Consider the following 20055-nt stretch of genomic DNA (forward strand, 5'->3'; position numbering starts at 1 on the left):
CGCTGATGCCTGGACACTGAGGCCTGTAGTAGTAGGTCTCCATATGGCACAGCACACAGAAGGGTCTCAACCTGAGGAACCAGTAGCTTCAGGTTTCCGCCGGTACCTTTTCCAGGCAGGTGTTATGAATATTCTCAGATGGAGTGTTCCTCACAAGAGCCAAAAGGGGGGCACAGCCAGTGTCTCCCAACTGAAGAACAGACAACTTGCAATCTGTCCATACTGTGTGCAGTCAGCCTCCACGAGAGCCATCTTGAATTGTATGCACCACAGCTGCTTTTGGGTAACCCATCTCTTGCTTAGTTTCCTTGCTTAGTTTCTCAGCCAACTATAAATAGGTAAAACATTAGCATGGTATGTGGAGCTTTTGTGTATGTGTATGTGGGTGGGTGTCATGTTCACGTATGTATGCATGTGTGTGTGTGTGTGTGTGTGTGTGTGTGTGTGTGTGTGTGTGCATGTAGAGGCCAGTGACCAACCCCAGGTGTCATTCCTTGGGAACTGTCCAGCTTCTATTTTTTGAGGCAGGATCTCTCACTGAACCTGGGGCTCATTGATTTGACTAGGCTGGCTGACTAGCAGGCCCCAGAGGTACTCCACCACATCTGACTTTTCACATGGATCTGGGGATTGAACTCTAGTCCTCACACTTTCACAGCCAACACTTTACCAAAAGAGTCATCTTCCCAACCCCCAGTACATGGAGCTTGAAAACCAGGCCCTGTGCTGGGAATGTACTCTTCCTTCTGACCCAAACTACAGTGGTGCACTTGGTGTTGCTGTGTCTTTCTGGAGTAGATCCCCAGTACATTGTGCCCAGTACTTATCAGTGCTTATCAGCTCACTTCTTTCTCTGCTTTAACAGCATCGCTTACATTCTAGGGTGGGTCGACCTAGAACGATAAGATGTGACAAGGGCTGGAGAGATGGCTCAGTGGTTAAGAGCATTGGCTGCTCTGCCAGAGGACCCAGGTTCAATTCCCAGCACCCACATGGCAGCTCACAACTGTCTGTAACTCAAGTTCCAGTGGATCTGACTCCTTCACAAAGACATGCAGGTCAAACGCCAATGCATATAGCCTGGCAGTGGTGGCGCATGCCTTTAATCCCAGCACTCAGGAGGCAGAGCCAGGCAGATCTCTGTGAGTTCGAGGCCAGCCTGGTCTACAGAGCGAGATCCGGAACAGGCACCAAAACTACACAGAGAAACCCTGTCTAGAAAAAAAAAAAAAAAGATGTGATGGTATTGCCATCAAAATGAACGAAGAAACACTGCATGATTCAACACACACATGCAAAGTCCCATCCCTGAGTATGGCAGCTCAGAGGCCGGAAGGGGCCAGGACAGCTCCAGGCTTAGGGGCTTGGATAGAGAAGGGTTCTTCCTACACTTGGACATCCCACTCTTCCTCCAGAACCTTGGCATCAATTTGCCCTCAGCTTTAAGCCCCAGCACAGGTCACTGCCTCACCAGGACACCTCCGGGCATCTTCCCTCCTCACTCAAGGCTTCAGCCTGCCCTTGAGCACTGTGAAGAAGCGTCAGACCACAGCCTCAGCATTCCATTGCTCAGTTTTAAATATTTATTTAAAGTCCAGAAGGGAACATGAGAAACGAAACCCACTGAGGGTCTGGACACACTGACATTTAGACAGAAACAGAAGAACGACAGTGAATACACATCCGGTGACGAGAGACACAGAGAGGAAACAGGAAACAGCGTGCAGATGAGGACCGAATGACAAAACGCACATCTAGCCTGGGGTGGGGCGGGCAGGGGTACACAGGCAGCGTCTGGGGGAGAGGGTGGGAGTGAGGTATTAAATAATGGAAAGCAAATCCAATTCCTCACAAGACACAACTTTAGAAACACACAAATACAGACTTTGACATCAATCCTCCTTCTATAAAAATAATTCCATAGTTAAAATAACTTCAAAATCCATTTAGGGTCCCGACTTATTTAGGTTGCATGGAAGATCGCTGTTATGGAGACCGATGAGGTACCCATAACTCATCCTTCCTCCTCCACCCAAATAGGCGCTTGGGGAAAGGATGTGGGTTTCTACACAGCTGTGCAATCTGGGAAAGCAGGGAGGTTGGCTGCATTCGGAAGATGAGCTCCTGGGAGGGAAACCTTGGTCTTCAGAGATGGTCAGCATTTACAGTTCACCTTCCAGATCAGCCCTTGCTGAGGAGCATCTTCCTCAAATCCGAGGAGTCTTCTCCCAGGTCGGGTCTTCTAAAGGGAACCAAACCCCTCCAGGAGCAAGGAGGACCTCGTCAGAACGCCTCCTCAAAGGTCAGAAGCAGAAATCTCCATACTTCTGGTTTCTAGTAGGATTTTTTCTGTTTCTTTTTTTTTCTTTTTTTTCTTTTTTTCTTTTTCCTTTTTTTCCTCCTCAGCAGATTACGGGGGTAACGCTAGTAACATTGTTAAATCCCCATTTGGAGGAGAGAAAGATTATGGACAAGGCCCCACTCAAAACGTTTCTTCAAAGCCTGTGGCAACAAAAATAGTAGCACCTTCAGAATCTTAAATAAGGTTTTTTTTTTCTTCTTAAAAAAATCACATACATTACGAGAGACAATTGTGAGCACCAGCGATTTCACAGTGGGAGGTAGCACACAGCACCCCAGCCTGGGGGTCAGCCTCTCCACACCCCCAGCTCCTCTTGTCCTTCCTCACCTCTCCCAGGTGAAAAAAATAGTAACACACCTTCTTTTTGTTTAAATAATATATATATATAATAGATAGATTTCTTTCTCTCCTTTTCTCCTCTATTTTTTTTTCATATCTCCTTTCTAATATTGCACATCAAAAGCCCCCTAACAGGGACCAGCCGACAACACGCCCCCTTCCCTTGAGGTGGCATCAACGGGGGAGGGACTCTTTGGGCAGGAAGTTGGGGAGGGAGGGGGTGTCTACGGAGCTGGGCAACAGGCCATGGGCTGGAGTGGGCCGCAAGCCCTGCTTGCTCTGACTGGCTCTTTGGTTGGGGCTAAGCTGGGATTGGCAGTTCTCCAGGACAGCCTGCTACCCTCTCTCAACTCCCGCTGAGCAGATAACAGTTGGGACCTGCACCAGGGTCCTGAGGCAGAGTCCCGCATCTTCTGGGACTAGACGCCCCCCCCCCCCCGCCTCTTCCCTCCCCAGCAAGGCTTAGAGGAGCCTGGAGGTCAGAGGTCGGAGGTCAGAGGAAGCACGCAGGTCCGACTTCGAGGCGGTACTGCTTCCCTGATGAGACAGGTGGGAGGTTGTCCACGCTGACAATGGGCAGCTGCTGGGGGTCCTGGGTCCGGAAGGTGAACAGTGTCTGGTGCCAGCGGCCATCACGGACCTGTAGGTAGGCAGGAAGATGACATGAATGTGATTCTTGCCATTTACAAATGCTTTTCTCATTATCTTTTGTTTTTGCAGGAACAATGACTTGTATGTGGCATATCTGGGCACACACCTGGCTTCGTCGCTTGTATTTTGTAAAGTTTTTTTTGAATATTCAATATTTTTAATTATATGTATGTGGTGTGTCTGAGTGTGGGTTAGTGTATGTGAGTGCAGGTGCCTTTGAAGACCAGAAGGTGGCATCAGATCCCTCGGAGTTCAAGTGGTTGTGAGCTGCCCAACATGGGTACTGAGAAATGAAATCAGGTTGTGTCAGAGAACAAAGGAGCAAGTGCTCTTACCTGCCGAGCCATCTCTTCAACATCTATCTATCTATCTATCTATCTATCTATCTATCTATCTATCTATCTATCTATCTATCTATCTATCATCTATCTATCTATATCTATCTATCTATCTATCTATCATCTATCTATCTATCTACCTATCATCTGTCTATCTATCTATCTATCTATCTATCTATCTATCTATCATCTGTCTATCTATCTATCTATCATCTATCTATCTATCTATTTATCTATCTATCTATCTATCATCTGTCTCTCTCTAACTGTCTATCATCTGTCTATCTATCTATCTGTCTATCTATCTATCTATCATCTATCTATCTATCTATCTATCATCTATCTATCTATCATCTATCTATCTATCATCTATCTATCTATCTATCATCTATCTATCTATCTATCTATCATCTATCTATCTATCATCTATCTATCTATCTATCATCTATCTATCATCTATCTATCTATCATCTATCTATCTATCTATCATCTGTCTCTCTCTAACTGTCTGTCTATCTATCTATCTATCTATCATCTATCTATCTATCTAACTGTCTATCTATCATCTGTCTATCTATCTATCTGTCTGACTGTCTATCTATCATCTGTCTATCTATCTATCTAACTGTCTGTCTATCTATCTATCATCTGTCTATCTATCTATCATCTGTCTATCTATCTATCTGTCTGACTATCTATCTATCCATCCATCCATCTGTTTTTGAGACAGGGTCTCATATAGCCCAGCCTTGCCTTGAACTCCTCCTGTTCCTCCTGCTTCTGTCCCCATCCCTCCCCCAATCAAGTCCTGGGATCACAAGTGTGAAACATCCCACTGATGTCAATGTTTAATGTTTTTTCTTTAATTCTTGTTAAGTAATATTGTATGAAATCCACTGTGTTTTCACTCTGGGGCACATTCCTCGTGTGACTATCCCATGAACAGATTCTACAAGTAGACCCTCCAGACCCAAGGACAGCTAGTGTTCTTGATACATACTGACTCTATATTTACACAGAGCTGTTTTCCAACATCTCTTTTCTCAGTAGCTTCATGTGGGGAGCACATCTTTAATGACACTGTGGATTACTAGTTCGACTTAATGCAAGTAGTTTTACCCATGCATGACTTTCTGTCTCCCTCAACTCTTAGCACACATCCTGTTTAAGACATTTGAAAGTGACCCAAACTATTAACAGAAAGAAAGCCCCCTGACCGGTAGAGCAAAGAGAACAGATACTCTTTCAAAGAGGCCTTTGCAAAGTAACAAATGTCCCTATTAGCCTGAAGGACTTTTTATCAGCATAGACTCCCCCTTAGGAAGTTCCCAGAGAGGTTAGCCTAGAGAGTGCAAGGCCCTGGGTCCACCCCCAGCAACACACCTATGCACACACACACTCATACACACACATGTGCATGGGCACTCACACACAGAGGAAAGCGAATAAAGTCAATTTTACTAAGTAAATCGTTCTAATGAAATTGAATGATGATAATGAATTGAATACAATGTAGTATAAAATGATAAGACATACTTAGAAAACCAGACAAGTTTCTCCTAGTGTCCCCACATCGAGGGACAATGAGGGGTTCCAACAGTTACCTTGCAGCCATCCACAGACACCTCTGGCCTGAACTGACCCCCAGCTTCGAAGACCTGTCCATTCCAGGCACGGAAGCGCACGGCTTGCCTGGCAGAGAGGCGCCCTGGGCCCTCCTGCCACACTGTCAGGTTCAGGCAGTGGATTGTGATGTGCTGTGTCCCCTCAGAGCTGAGCAGGTGCAAGAAATTCATCTGGACCCGGCTCACAGCAAACTCCACCTGTGGGGAGATGCAGATAGGAAGGAGCCTCCCACAGCCCTCAGGTCCCCCACCTTTCTGGAAGGCACCAGGGTTAGCCCTCTCCCGGCCAGTTTTTCCTGTGTCATCTGCCCACTAGAAAGACAGGGAAGCCGAGTTCTGTGTGAGCTGGTCCTGTAGCCTAGTGGCTGTTCAAGCCCAGAAGCAGAGGTCTGGTTTGTTTGCTCTGCTCTCCCAGGTGGGTGAGGTAAGGGTTCAGCCAGGTCTAGAGGCTGGCAAGGAGTCTGTCCAAGCTGAGTGTGGAGGGAATGTAAGGGGCCTCAAAAAATTTAGCCTATAGAGGATACAAGCATTATCAGAGCTGCGGTATGGGGCTCCGGGGAGGCGGGGCTTAATGGAAGGTGGTTAGTTCATTGAGGGTGTGCCCTTCAAGAGGCTATTAGGATCCAGCCCTTTCCTGTCTTTTTTTTTTTTTCTTCCCGACTGCCAGGGAGTAAGGAGCACTCCTCTACTACAGTCCATACCACAGACTCCATGGCAAAAGAGTCAACCAATCAGCAGGAGACAAAGAAAACTTTTTTTTCCCCTTCCAGAAATTTTGTCACAGTGACACAGAGCTGATTAGTCTGTCATTGTTCCGGATGGAGACGGCAGAACTGCTGGGCAACTCTGTTACCGATCCAGACTTACACCTCTGACTGACAGGCTTGCCGTGGGGCCCCCAAACCCCCAAGTCATCAAGAGGGGAGCCCACAGAGGTTACTGCGGCCCTGCTGGACTGTGAGCTCCAGCTGCAGGAACAGGGGCAAGTCTGACCTCTTCACACCTAGCTCAGGGTCTGGCTAGGTCGGGAAGCCAGCCGACTTGTGGAGCAGCTGTCTGAGTGGAACCAGCACCATCTCAGCCAGGGGGAGGTGCTGCGGGGCGTCTATGGGTACAAAAGTCTGGGGCTCCCTACCTCTTCTGCAGCCAGAGCAGCTTCTCCATGTGGCACACTCCTACCCCCTCCTCTACCCCACATGGACAGCCTTGTAGAAACAGACAGACAAGCCGTGGAAGGGCATCCTGGACAGGAATGGCCACGCCCCTCAGCTGCTGCTGCCTGCCTGCCTGCCTGCCTTACCGTTGGGTCGCCTGGCTCCACCCCAAAATGCTTAGCTCAGGAACAGACGTGGTGTGCAGATACTGAATGGGAATTAAAGATCATGCGTGCAAGAGTGACACGTGTCCCCAACAAACAATCTTCCGACTTCGTGCCAACAATTCATGATTCTCCTGGACCACAGAGTGTTCCAAGAGAAGATGGGGTCTTCAGCCCTGAGAGTCCACAGTGTGTGAGAACACAGCAGTGTGAATGGGTTTGTTAACCACACATTAGTCCTACCCATCCCCAAGTTCTAAGAGAGGAAACTATGTCTCAAGAAAGGATGGCTTTCCCACAGCTTTTCAAGACGACAAGCCAGGCTCAGAGCAGGGACTGGTAGGGTGGGCAGAACCTGGTGGCAATGGGGAGCAGATGGTACCTTGGAGGCCGTGATGGGTTTCAGACACGTCTGCCCACCGTGTGTAAAGTTACAGGAGACTTCAATGGTGTCAGAGGAGCAGCCGAGGTTGGGGTCTACCCAGTAGGTACCTGCAGCAGAGCAGGACAGGGACATGTGTATCCGGAAGGAGACTGGAGGGGGTTCTGTAGGACCTGTACCTGTGACTCATGGAGCTCCAATGGAGTGGGAAGTTAAGGGGGAGGGCAGGCAGACACAAGGTATCTCAAGGCACAGGCAGGATGCCTTCTGGGTAGAGCTGACAAGCGGCGAGTTCCATGCTCTGGCAACAGTCCCTGTGCTCTTGCTGGGATGTAGCTACTCTGTAGAGTAGCCAACTAGGGTCTCAGCTCCTGTAGGTTCTTCAAGGCTCAGGCTTCCTCCCAGACCTGCCCAGGGAGCTGGGGCTCTGGCCTACATCTGGCTTCCTTTCATCTATACTTCTGCCTGCACCTGGCTTTCCTGCTAGGCTTCCTGGCTGCCAAGAGTTCAGCAGCAGAGGGAAGGGTGCCCCAACATCTACTTCTAGCAGAGCAGTGCAGAGCTAGACTAGGGACCAGGTGGCACCATGGCATGCCCCAACTCACAGATGAGGTGAGTCACAGTCAGGTGAGGTCAGAAAGTGAGGATCCCTGCTCAAACAGGAAGCCCCTGGGCTTCTACTAGCCTTTGGACAGTTTTTTGGTTTTTTGTTTGTTTTTTTTTTTCCAAAGTCTTATCCTTGTGCTCTGAATGGTTCCAACTTGTGGCGCTATGGGCTACATATGGCCCATTCTCTCTACAATACCCTCAAAGCCTGAACCATGGGCCTGGCGCTGTGAAGCTCAGAGGCTGTTTCCCGAGTGAATAAATGATGCTGTGTGTCTATCTCTGTGAGGACAGAAATTTGGATGAGATATGCCAAGGACCCAACACTCCATCGACCTGAGCTCCTCCTGAACTTGTGCCACCCCAACACAGGCAGGAAGACCCTCCTTAGCCCCACAGACACTCTTACCATCCTCCATCCTCTGCTCACAGTCCATGAGGTCCCGGCAGACCCGGGCTGGATTCTCCTTGGTGCCCAAGGGCGTCTTAATGCTCTGGATGAGGTTGCTGAGGTAGTGTAAGGTTTTGAAGATCTCTCCTCCCTGGTCCAGCACCAGCTGGTCCGGATAGCTGTACCCCTGCTACGGAGAAGAAGGGCCATATGTCCTGGCCTTGCCCAAAGTCCCAGACACATTGCTCTGAAGTTCTCACTGTCTGGGGAACCCAGCAACCTCCCAGGTCCTGGCTAGCTCAGACTGGCTACCCCTCCATATCATAGATAAGGAGAGGGAGGGTCAGGGACATAAGGTAGTAGGGCCAAGGGCTGCTTCCTTGCCCCTGGCCTATGAGCCCCAGCAGGGTTGGCAGGAGGACTGAGCTGGAGGATTGAGCTCCCCACCATGACAAGGAAGCAAGGATGCAAAATGGGCTCAGATATTGGCTGGAACACCCTAGACCCATCTCAGCCTGGAATCTCGGTGCAGAGCTGACCACAAGCTGGGTCTCAGCAGCACGCTGGGGCTCCCTTGTTTCCGTGTGACCCCTGGGTGACCATAGGAACCTGCTGTGGCCTATGGTCCAGAAAAGCATCCCTTCCTCACTCAGGCCAGACACAAACTAGACGTGAGAGACTTCCAAGAAACACAAGGGCACAGTGTCTGCATCTGGCCTGGTCCTGGCAGCCTGGGCTGTGGTACCACTTTGGACTGTGGTTTCCATGCGAGCCCTAGTGATGATCTCCATTTGAGACTGTGAGGCATCACTAAGGCAAGGGCTCTGACACTCTCGGTGTTAGCCATGGGGACAGCATCGACCTCCATGACCTCTCTCTTTCCCCCAGGACTGGAGGTCATGTGAGTGGAGGTCCCGGCGTTACCTCTGATCTGATTGCTCCGTGAGCATCCATCCATGTCTGGAAAGCTGCCCCAAGGTCATCTTGCTGCTGTGCAAGGAAAATAAAAGGTGTGTATCCTGTCCCCCTCCCAGAGGAAGCCAGATTCTGAAAGTAGGGGCCACAGGTACAAGCGCCTACTCTCTCGCCCCCACCCCACCCCACCCATACCCCCACAGGGTCTTGACCAAGTCACACATCCTCTAGGAGGTCCTCCTTCTTCCTTTGCAGAGAGTCAACGTTGAACATGCCACTCCCTCCCACTAAGTCCTTCAATAGCTCCCCAGGGCCCTCTCGGTATTGAGTTCAAATGCCTCGGCATGGTTAAAAACCCCATGTGTTGTTATGGTCTTCATCCTTCTCTCCCTCCACCCATGCTCTAGAACCAGGCCCACACTGTTCTTCTATGTCCCTAAAAGCCTTGCTCTGCCTAGCCCCAGGACCTTTACACACCTTCCCATTGCCTGGGGAAGTCTTTCTGTCCCAGCACAGTATCCAGTTTTCTCAACGGTGGGTGTTAATGTTCCCCAGAGGACACGAAGCCCCACCCGGACTAGGGAAGGGATAATTCTGCATCTCAAGGTTGGAAGCAAGAAATGCTGCTTGCCCAGGAAGCTGGGCAACTGTCAGCAGTGCTAGGCTGCTCCTGGGACAGGGGGCCTCTGTGGAGGCTTCTGCCTCCAGGCTGCTGAGGCCCATCCTCCACATCACCATGGACCCCATGGTTCTAATTGTATTGCTCTTGAGTATGTCTGGACTCAGCCTTGGCACCCAGATGGCTTGAACACAGCTGTAGGCTTACCAAGAACATGGCAAGGGGTCTGGGGTTGGGGTCCAGAGCAGGGCTGTTGGGGGATTCCCAGCCTTGCCCTTTCCAACTGAGGGGCCAGCCTTGGTTCCCTGGTCTGGAAAATGGACCCCCAGATAAAACATTCTCCCAGAGCTACTGAAACTATTTCTAATAGTGTCTGGCATATGGTGAGTGGCATATTTCAGCTAAGTTATATAAAGCGCCCTCTCCTTTTCCACGTCTAGGAAAGAATGGGGCTTTGTCTCACTCTCCTTCCCCTGCCTGTCTTTCTGATGAAGAGATGGGTGACGACGGGCAAGTGCTTTGTACGTATGGACAGCACAAAGGGAGGGATGGGTAGAGGCTGGGATGGAAGAACAGGCACTCTTTGAGCATCTAGTAGTTCCGGGGCTCCTTTTCCATGCCATACCCTGGAAATGCTGTCAGGGTCTGAACCAGTGCTCACTAGTGTGGGGACAACATGGAGACTAATTTGTCTCCAGGATGGGAGAGCTGAGCTGGGATAGGGCTGCTGTGCCCATCAGAGAACAAAAGGATCCAAATATACCCACATGCCTGACCTGCTGGACCCCCAGTCTAAGGAGGAGAGAGCCTAGCATCAACTCACATGTGTGAAGGACAGAGACAGACCCTGGCGCTGACGCTAGAGCAGCCCTCCTGCACCCAGTTGGGGACATGGATTGGCCTTTTGCCCAAGGCTCCCCTTGCAGCTCCAGGCCCACGGCTCCAGTGCAAAGGACAGGACGTGGACACTAGAGGTCCAGCCACTGTGGCCAGAGAAGGCTCAGCTTCTTCTCCCCTGCCCACCCTACAGCCTCATCCTAGGAGGTCAAAGAGAATGGTGTGCAACTTACAAACTGGACAGGATGCCAAGGAGGACCCTAGAAAAGAAGGTGGAGGGTCAGTATTTGATAGGGCATTGGTGCTGGAGGCTCAGGTCACTGGAGACTGGAAGGGCTATCCAGCGGGAGAAAGCTTGCTAGGCCACAAGCTCGTGGGCATAATCTGTAGCTACTTCCTCTGAGTTGGAACACTCTCTCTTAGCGGGTAGAAGGCTACTGGAACTCAGGAAGAGTCACCAGGCCCCTCCCCATGGTTAGATAATGAGTTGCAAAGACTGGGGTGTCTGTTGGGGTTGGGGAGGACTCTCCTGCCAGCCAAGCTGCTTGCAAGCTGGGGAGGGAGCTCCAGCTTTCAGGAGCCATCACCCACGGCAGGGAGCATCTCAGTGATGCAGCTGCCTTGGTGCTCCCATAAGGAACCCCAGTAAGCATACTGGCACACTAAGCTAGACCTGAGTGGGTGTGTTTCTTTGCCCTGTCGATGTCCTATCTAACATGGAGAGATGTTGGTTCACATCTCCCCAGGAAAAGCCACACAACAGGTCCCCACTGGGCCTGCTCTATGCTCTGTACAAGTCTTAGGCCCCAGGAAGCACACAAGGTCCATATATCTTTGGGTCAGGCATATTCTGTCATCAAAATCTTGATCTAGGGGCTGGAGAGATGGCTCAGAAGTTAAGAGCATTTGCTGCTCTTACATGGGACCTGGATTTGATTCCCAGAATTCATGACCATCTATAACTCCAGTTCCAGAGGATCTAACCCCCTCTTCTGACCTCCAAAAGCACCAGGCATGCTTGCTGTGCACTTACATGCATATAAGCTAAATATTCACACACTTAAAATAAAAAAAATCTTTAAAAACAAATGAAAACAACCCTTGTCTCACTCAAAGGAATCTGTCCCCTGCCCTGGTAATCCAAAAAGTCCAGCTACCTACCGGTGGACCTGGCCGACCCCTCGGACCAGGAGGACCCTGTGGAAGAAAGAGGAGACAAGTCAGTGCTGGAGAATCCCTTATCCAGGCTGTCCTTTGTCCTACCCAGGCCCAGGGATGATGTGCCCCTGGGACAGAAGGATACAGAGGGGAGGGATATGATCAAGAGAGAGAGAAAGAGAGAGGGAGGGGGGAGAGGGAGAGAGGAGACAGAACACCTAAGAATGTCACTGTGGAAAGGAGAGCCTGAGAGCCCCCCCATCCCTGTCACCAGCCCTAAGTCCTCACACCCAACCTACTCACCTTTGGGCCTTGCAGTCCCTAGAAACAGAATTGAAAGGAGAGACAGTTAGGAGATGTGGGCTGAGCAGTGGCTCACCTCCCATTATCCCACAGTACTGCCTGCCAGGCTGTCCACTCACCCAGTCCCCTCGGCTGCCTCTGTCACCTTTGGGACCCTGCAACAAACCATATTGATAAGTTAGGGCTCAGAGGGAAGTCCTAGTTCCAATTTGGGGAAACTGAGGCTCAGACTAGCTCTAAGTCATGAAATGCTTTAACCTACAATGCAGGAGACCCTGCAGCCTTCCCCTCACACATACCGGGAGTCCTGAAGGTCCTAGCATTCCGGGGGGCCCAATGATACCTTCCTTTCCCTAAAGGAGAGAGAGGCTATGAGTCCTCGATCTGGGCCTGGGGAATAGAGTGACAGAGGAGGGTGGCAGCTGAGTGTCCCATGGGAATGAAAAGGGTCCCCCTCCAAGCAGGGCTGGGCCATGCGTCTCCTGAGCATTCCTGCATGCTGGGGTGAGCCACAAGAATAGAGAAGGGAGGGACTGGGACAGTAGCAGGGAGTGTGTCGTCTGCTAGCAGGGGACATGGTGAGCAAAGGCACGAAGCTGGCAATAACAGCATTGAGCGGAGGCTCTGAGAGCAAAGGAGCAGAGAAACGTGTGTGTTCAGCCAGCCGACGGCCAGCCTCGGGCCTGGGGTGTCTACCCAGATGAGACAGGGAGGAAGGAGACCTACCATCAAGCCAGGAGGCCCCCGGGGGCCTTGGATGCCTTTGAAGCCAATGTCTCCAGGGGGGCCCTGTGAGAAGCAGAAAAGGGTTGTGCCTGGGGCAGCCACGGGGGAGTACCTCAGGGTCTTCTTACCCCTGAGTTCTGGCTGGCCTGTGCCCTCCTGATTTTATCTGAGAGGCCCTGGGAAGAAGAGTCAGGGCCACCCGATTCCTAGACAGGCGCAAGCTGTGTGTCAGCAGGGTGCGGAGTGGTGTGTGCCTCAGGTCTTAATTTTTGCAATAGTCAGTCTTCCAATGCTGTTCTTTCCCTTTCACAGACTGGGAAAGCAAGGCTTGCATCAAGTCCTGTGCCTGAGGCACAGAGCTGCTGAGCTGAACACACTTCCAGCTTCTGGCCCACCCTGTGAGGGCTACGTGAAGACTCGTGGCACGAGTCCACAAATGGCTGAGCGTCAACAGACACAGTGGGATGGGTCTCTGTACCTTGGGTCCAAAGAGGCCAGCCGCTCCTGGGAAGCCCATCTCGCCAGAGTCACCCTGTGGGGACAGCGGGACAAGGTGATGGGAGTGGAGCCAGGACAAGGATGCTACCAAGCATCTATTCCAGTCAGTCCAGGGGTGCAGTGGACAGGCACCTGTGCCCTCTGCCAGAGGAGCAGGCAGAACCTAGCTCAGAGTCCCACAGTGATGCTCTATACTCAGGAGCTCCTGTCCTAGGTCCTTATGGAAGAAGACAGACAGACTCACGGATGCTTCCTGCCCATCCAAACAGCTCTATTAAGCACAGTCTCCTAGCAGAAACCCTCCACTGATGGCTGCTTAGAAAATCATTTCATGGTACTGGAGAGATGGCTCAGAGGTTAAGAGCACTGGCTGCTCTTCCAGAGGTCCTGAGTTCAATTCCCAGCAACCACATGGTGGCTCACAACTGTCTATAATGAGATCTGGTGCCCTCTTCTGGCATGTAGGCAGGATACTGTATACATAATAAATAAATAAATCTTTAAAAAAAAATCACTTCATACAACAAATTTTTACTCCTTCCTTTTTGACGTGAATGCCTTTATTTCTTTTTCTTGCCTTATTGCACTGGCTGGGTCTACAGTACCACACTGGTGGAGTGGTGATTTGCTTCTGCTCCTTGGAAGAAAGCATCCAGCCAACCACCACTGTGCATATTAACTACAGGATCCGCTTGAGCTGAGTTCTACCCATGATCCTGATTCCCATGTTGAATGGGCCATACCGATTTCTTCTTCTAGCCCTATGATGCCTCTTTTCTGCAGAGGAGGAGAGTGCCATCTAGTGCTCAGAAAGTGTATGGCTCTGACTTTGGCGTCAAGTGTACAGGTAGCTTCTAGGCCTGTGTGTACATGTATGAACATGAGTGTTTGTGTGTGTGCATGTCAGTGTATGTGCCTTTTGAATATGTCTACGTCAGTGTGTGTGTACTTGTGACTTTAGGCATGTGGGTGCGTGGTCATGTATATGCCCCGGGACTCACTCACCGGCTGGCCTTTGGCTCCTGGCTCCCCCTGGTTCCCAGGAAGGCCTGTTCCACCTTCTGTTCCTCGCTTTCCAGGGGGACCCAGTTGCCCAGGTAACCCACTTTCACCCTTAAAGAAACACATCAAAATCACTAGTCAAGAGGATACATGGTCCAAGACCAGTGGAGGGGGAGTCTAGGAGCAGGAAAGCGGTGATTTCACGAGGTCTCAGGATGGCAGAGGGTAGAGGGAGGCATGAGGCTGGGGCAGGACAAGCTCACCCCCCAGCAGAAGCCTCCCTCATGACTCTGGCTTTCTCTCTGCTGTCCATCAAGGCTCTCTTCACTGTTCCTCCCCAACAAGACGTAGGCTTCCTCTCCTTCACCCCGCTCCCTGGCCAAATACGTGGGTCCTAACCTTCCCCAGCTAGACCAAGAACTTAGGGAAGGCATTTACATAGTGCCTTTAGGGTATGGCCCTAGGCTAGACACAGAAGCAGCTCACGGACCCTTTCTAAGGAGGCTACAGAGAATTCCAGTGGTAAGCAACCTGTTGTCTCACCAAGAACCACCAGAGGGCACCCGTGGACAACTCAACCAATGTGGAAGGTTTGTAAGGTTCAGTAGGGGGCAGTATTTATTGTCACTTGGCTAAACTATCCTTTAAACTTGGGTCATGAGGGCAGGGATCCCCGAGTCTGCAACAAGGGGCCCATGTTCTCATGGGCCTTAGGACATGGATGCTCTAAGAATAAATATCATTACAGTCAGGACTAGAGCAGAAAGGAGAGATTAATAAGAGCTGACCTTGAATCCCGGAGGCCCCTGTGCTCCAGGTAAGCCAGCCACACCTGGGTTTCCTCTTCTCCCAGCAGGACCCATGGGGCCAGGGGCCCCATCATCTCCCTGCTCTCCCTGTAAAGAAAACACGTGGGGGGATGTTCGCTGGCTAGGACCCAGTGAGTTGTAGAAGGAGGAAGGAGGTCACACTTGACAGGGGGTAGGACAACATGGCCCAGTAACCCAGGTGCTACCATCAAGGAGAAACGGTGCACGCCTTTAATCCCAGCACTCGGAAGGCAGAGTCAGGCGGATCTCTGTGAGTTCGAGGCCAGCCTGGTCTACAGAGCGAGTTCCAGGAAAGGTGCAAAGCTACACAGAGAAACCCTGTCTCAAAAAACCAAAAAAAAAAAAAAAAAAAAATCCTAACAGATGAAAGACATCTACCTATATCCCACCCAGCTCTCCAGCGGACTCTTCAGGCCTGTGGCCTGTGCCCCAGGGCCTGTGTGTAGCCTGTGGAAGTCCCTCACACCAGTTGTTACCCAATGTCCTGCTTACCTGATATCCTGGCTGGCCATCCCTGCCAGGAGTCCCATCAGGTCCAGCAATGCCCTCGGGGCCCTGTCTCCCTACCACGCCCCGGGGCCCTGGCGGCCCCTGCAGCCCCTGTAGGTACAGAAGAAGCTGGTTAAACCTTCTCAGGAGGACATGGAAACCGGCAGTGACAGAGGAGCTGTGGCCACTCACCTGAGTCCCCCTCCGGCCTGATGGCCCAGCCTTGCCAGGCTTTCCCTTTGGGCCCTGAAAAAGCAGAAACAAGAGAGAGACATTAGCAGGACCCAGGAGCCCCGGAAGGAGGATCATAGGGCCTGTGAATGAGTGCGATCTACCAGAGAGCCACATGCCTGGAATCCCAGGGCTGTGGCCGCCCCTAGAGTCACCCAGGGCTATCCCTGCTGCTCTGGGCCCTGACTTCCTTCTCTGGCTCCCTTGCTGTTAAGACCGTTCATTGGCACCACATTTGTGCTCAGAGCCGGAGCCTAGGGCCAGCTGGGCCAGCTGGTCTTGAGATGGGAGCTGAGTTCCTGGCTACAAACTTCTACCCAGGGGCTGATCGCTCAGTCCATGCGCACAGCTGCAGAGCCCATGGAGGACGGTACCTCCCAGCCCTGCCTTGCTGACTGTGTGACCCTAGACCAGCCCATGGCCCTGACTTTGGGGCCCAGCCTCCCCACTGAACCCCAACCCTCTCACCTCTTCGCCTTTTGATCCTTTAGGTCCTGGCTGCCCCCGGGGTCCGGAATGCCCCTGCAAACCAAGATGAGATGATGCAAGGCGGCCCCAGGCCTCTCTCCTGGGGAGGGCGGCCAGTCTCCGCCTGGAGGGGGATGGGTGGGTAGGGGTTTGGGGGTGCAGGCTCTGGGGGAGCCCAGGGTCAGGCCATAAAATACAGCAGGGGCTGCCTTCTCACGCCCTCCTACAGGGCAGACCCCTTTAAATTTTAAAAGGCTCAAGTCTGTCCCTTTAAGTCGGTCATTTCTGATGCTCTACCCCACTTAGAGCAAGATACAGGACTCACGGGCTGGCCCTGCTGGCCCGGCTTTCCACGGAGGCCTTGGACTCCCTCTTGACCCTGAAAGCCAAGGAGAGACAGGTGAGGCCCTTCTGAAGTGGCCAGGGACCCACTGTTCTTCCTGGCCACGTCATTGGCCCTCTCTAGGTCCTAGCTGCTAACTGGGTGGAACAGCAATTGACCAGCTTGAGTGGAGGGAGAAGTAATGGCTGCTTCTGTTACAAAGGCTGTTACAAGACACAAATGGGGAAACCGAGGCAGCCCTCCACCCCTCACCCCCCCCCCCCCCCCAGGAGAAGTGACTACTCAAGATCACGCTGGAAGGAAACTCAGCCAATCCGCTGGCTGTGTGAACGGGTTTATGTCCCCGACCTCACCCTCCAGTCTCTCGGCTGAGGTCAGGCCTTTTCCTCATGGTGTCACCCTGGCCTCATAAAGGGGTGCTCTCTGCCCCTACGGCCAGTGGAGGAAGGAGGGTGGAGCAGGAGCCTGTGTCCAGTGCAGAGCTGCCTTCCTTTTCCCACCATCACTACCCTCCCCAAAGGTAGAGCTCTGATACTCACAGGGTATCCAGGGTCGCCTGGCTCCCCCCGGTCTCCTCGATCACCCACAGGACCCTGAATGACAAAGACAGTGGACAAACATGAGCCCCACCTTCTGTGGGCTCTCAGGAGCCTGTGCCTGACGACAGTGAGAAGTCAGAGGAACAGGAAGGGAACTCACCCGGTCTCCAGGTGGCCCAGGGGGCCCCTCGGCCTTGCCGTCCTCTCCCTGCTCCCCCTGTGGACACCACAGAAACAGCATTAGGCAAGACCACTCTGGGAGTTAGTGAACTGCAGCCTGGAAGGTACCTTCCTCAGGGATGGAGGCCAGCCTCCGTAGGCAGGCAGTCTAGGAGACCAGCGGTCAAAACTGTCATTGTAGGTAATAGTGGTGACAGTGCCCACATGCCACATGGATGCCTAGGACAGGCTGAAAGAGGAGCAGAGACTAGAGTGGAGACCTTGGGCCAAGGCAGGCCATCCTAGGCTCTGGTCCAGATGTAGGATGAGCTCTTGGCAGCCACACGGGTGGTTGAAAGGCAGCCGCGCAGGCAGACAGGACCTCGGGGCTCAGACTCCAGCCCCAGAAAACTGGTGTCTCCTCTCCTGGGAACCCCTCTGGACTCTAGCCAGGGCACCCTGAGCCCCCCGCTGACCACAGAAGTGGGAGGAAGCATGAGGAGCAGGAAGAGGGAAGTGGTCAGAACCGGAATGCAGCCCTGGCCATCTGAATGTTGGTACCCTACCCTCAGCTGGGGCCCTGTGGCTCTCACAGGCAGCAGTTAAAGGCCAGTGAGACCCAGCCTAGTGCCTAGAACAAACGGTCTCCAGAGAGGTGGGCTAGAGTGTAGAACCTCCTCCATTCCTGCCCATGATCTTGATCCAAGTATGGATGGTGTCAGGGGACCAGAAATCTTCAGGGCACCAGGGTTTACCAGATAGTCTTTTGTTAAGTATGTTTAGGTTCCTTTCATATATCCTCTTATAGATTCTACAGCAACCCTGGGATAGTTCCCCCACCCCCACTTTACAGAATAGGAAAACAAGGCCCATGAAAAGAATCATCTTAGTCAGGGCCAATCAGGAATCAAGAGCCGAGACATACCACGCCGCCAGCCTGGCTGCAGTGTGGGACATGATCTGAACATTAAAAAGTTAGTGGACTACTACTCCTCGTGGCCTAGTTCTGAGTCTTGTCCCCTCCCCCTGGCCACCTGTATAGACAAGGACACTAATCTACAAATGCAGACTCTGAGTCTGGTGCTGGCTAAGGGAGTGTGGCTCAGCAGTACCCTCCTACCACTGTTTGGAAGTGGATCCCTATGCTCCAGGAGGCCGAGTTTCTCCACCTGTTCTGTACAGCAATGGCAGGAGGATTCTAGGGAAATCCTGAGCAAAAGAGCAGGGTTTCCACGAATCTCCCTTGCAACCCACTCCCTGTCCCAGCACCAGACACTCTGTGGTTGGCTGTTCATTATGGGACGGCCATGAGCCACAGAACAACATTCCCATCAACAATGAGCCATACATACGGCAACAATCCCATAGCATTATGTCACCTAGAGATGTCATAGCCCTCTATTGCATGCCAATACATTTTATGGGGGCTACCTCTGATCCGGAGTGATGGCACTGGGGCTCTGTCTCCACCTGGCCTCAGGGTTTGTGTTCACCCTCTGCATCATCCCTAGCAGCCTTATGATGCCTGAGGAGAGCTGAAGGCTTGAGTGTACTCCCTACAGCCTCTCGGGGACCATGCCAGGGCCTGCCTGGACCACTGTATTTGCAAATCTGTACTTATCCAGGCAGGAGGAGGGGCCCAAGGACAGGATGCCAAGCCAGTGTGACTCACCACAGCGGGACTTAGTTAGTGGGGAGCTGAGTCGGCAAAAGAACCGAGGGCTGGAGGGGCCAGAGACAAGGAGGCAAAGGCACGGCCTGCTAGGAAGCCTTCCAGCTATGAGGAGGGAAAGGAGGGGGAAGAGGGAGAACAGGGGTACCCAGAGTTCTGCCAGGTCCACCTGGCATCGCTGGAGACATGACCCGGGGGGCCATTCCTTACACCTTCGGGGCCTCATGTGCTCCTTTCTGTGAACAGTGTTCACGACCAGCCAAGATTTTCATCTCCAGAGCCCCAGTGGGAGGGCACACATCCCTGGAGCCCTCGCCCTCCTCCTGAGCCCTCTCCTTCTTCAGCGCCCCTCCTCCCTCGTGCTGAGTGAGCTCCTTGTGTGCGGCCATTCACAAGCATCGAGTGAGGGGGAAACAGACTGGGTCGCGACACCTTGCTCACTTCTGCCAGGCGACCCTGAAGCCGTGAGGGCAGGGACGCCACGTCCCGCTCCACGCTACCCCATCCCCAGAGCCCCAGACGCAACACCTACCTTCTCGCCTTTGGGCCCGGGAGGCCCGAGAGGTCCTGTGATGCCTTTGTGTCCCTGCAGGCAAACAAAACAGAGAGAACTGAAGAGGAGCGTTTGAGGACACAGGAGGGACAAATGGCAAAGGATGGGGACTCAGTGATGGGGACAGTATAACAGGATCTCACCCCTGTCTGCACCTCCCTGGGCCCTGGCTTTCCAGATATGCCTGTTGGTTCCTGTGCCAACTTAGGTAGTAGAGCCCCCCCCCCCCCCCGCTGTGGTTCTCTGGGGGCCAGCTGGGGTCAAAGGGTGGAGAAAGCTGCCGTGGCAGAGTGGTGGGAAGAGGCCACCTGGCAACTGCAGATGACTCTGGGTTGGCACCTGTCCTGCTTCCCATTTCTTCTCTCCTTTCTTTTTCCTGCTGTGTCCCCTGAATTCCCTGTGTCTGGCAACGGCCACCAAGGCTGGCCAAAAGCACCAAGCTGCCAGGCCCGGCCTGCACGTGTGTTTTGTAATTGCTCTGAGCCCCATTCCTTTCTAACCAAGCCTGTCCTTTCTGAGCCCCCATCTCCTGAATGTGTATGGAGGCTCTGGGGGCACAGTAGTCCCTCTTTAGAGGACAAATGGAGCTCAGATGTGTCTGGAGCACCCACCATCGGCCAGAAGGACTCGGTCTGCCCCATCACTGCAGTTCTGCCCTTACCCCACCCTAATCTATGGGTCCTGGAGTCCCCTGAGGCTAT

General features: G+C 52.5%; 1 protein-coding gene across 8 annotated transcripts in view; it reads right to left on the reverse strand.

Moving 5' to 3' along the window:
- Nucleotides 1-1569: 1569 nt before the first annotated feature.
- The window catches only part of Col27a1 (collagen type XXVII alpha 1 chain), a 120358-nt gene continuing 101872 nt past the window's right edge, over nucleotides 1570-20055 (reverse strand). For 3 of the 8 annotated variants that reach the window (XM_052717481.1, XM_052717486.1, XM_052717480.1), the window contains 21 exons: nucleotides 19334-19387; nucleotides 17131-17187; nucleotides 16971-17024; nucleotides 16414-16467; nucleotides 16089-16142; nucleotides 15582-15635; nucleotides 15393-15500; nucleotides 14859-14966; nucleotides 14074-14181; nucleotides 13049-13102; nucleotides 12571-12633; nucleotides 12144-12197; nucleotides 11964-11999; nucleotides 11845-11862; nucleotides 11545-11580; nucleotides 10617-10643; nucleotides 8937-9002; nucleotides 8031-8202; nucleotides 7016-7125; nucleotides 5295-5513; nucleotides 1570-3341 (listed from right to left, as the gene is read on the reverse strand). In XM_052717481.1, the coding sequence (XP_052573441.1) occupies nucleotides 3195-3341; nucleotides 5295-5513; nucleotides 7016-7125; nucleotides 8031-8202; nucleotides 8937-9002; nucleotides 10617-10643; nucleotides 11545-11580; nucleotides 11845-11862; nucleotides 11964-11999; nucleotides 12144-12197; nucleotides 12571-12633; nucleotides 13049-13102; nucleotides 14074-14181; nucleotides 14859-14966; nucleotides 15393-15500; nucleotides 15582-15635; nucleotides 16089-16142; nucleotides 16414-16467; nucleotides 16971-17024; nucleotides 17131-17187; nucleotides 19334-19387 (1653 nt within the window). In that variant the 3' untranslated portion in view covers nucleotides 1570-3194. Of the gene's footprint in view, nucleotides 3342-5294; nucleotides 5514-7015; nucleotides 7126-8030; nucleotides 8203-8936; nucleotides 9003-10616; nucleotides 10644-11544; nucleotides 11581-11844; nucleotides 11863-11963; nucleotides 12000-12143; nucleotides 12235-12570; nucleotides 12634-13048; nucleotides 13103-14073; nucleotides 14182-14858; nucleotides 14967-15392; nucleotides 15501-15581; nucleotides 15636-16088; nucleotides 16143-16413; nucleotides 16468-16970; nucleotides 17025-17130; nucleotides 17188-19333; nucleotides 19388-20055 lie in introns of those variants that run through there. The other 5 variants (XM_052717487.1, XM_052717483.1, XM_052717485.1 and 2 more) reach the window with 4 other exon arrangements.

Source organism: Peromyscus californicus, unplaced genomic scaffold (assembly GCF_007827085.1).
Source record: "Peromyscus californicus insignis strain IS unplaced genomic scaffold, ASM782708v3 Scaffold_5__1_contigs__length_169319896, whole genome shotgun sequence".
Classification (NCBI taxonomy): Eukaryota; Metazoa; Chordata; class Mammalia; order Rodentia; family Cricetidae; genus Peromyscus; species Peromyscus californicus.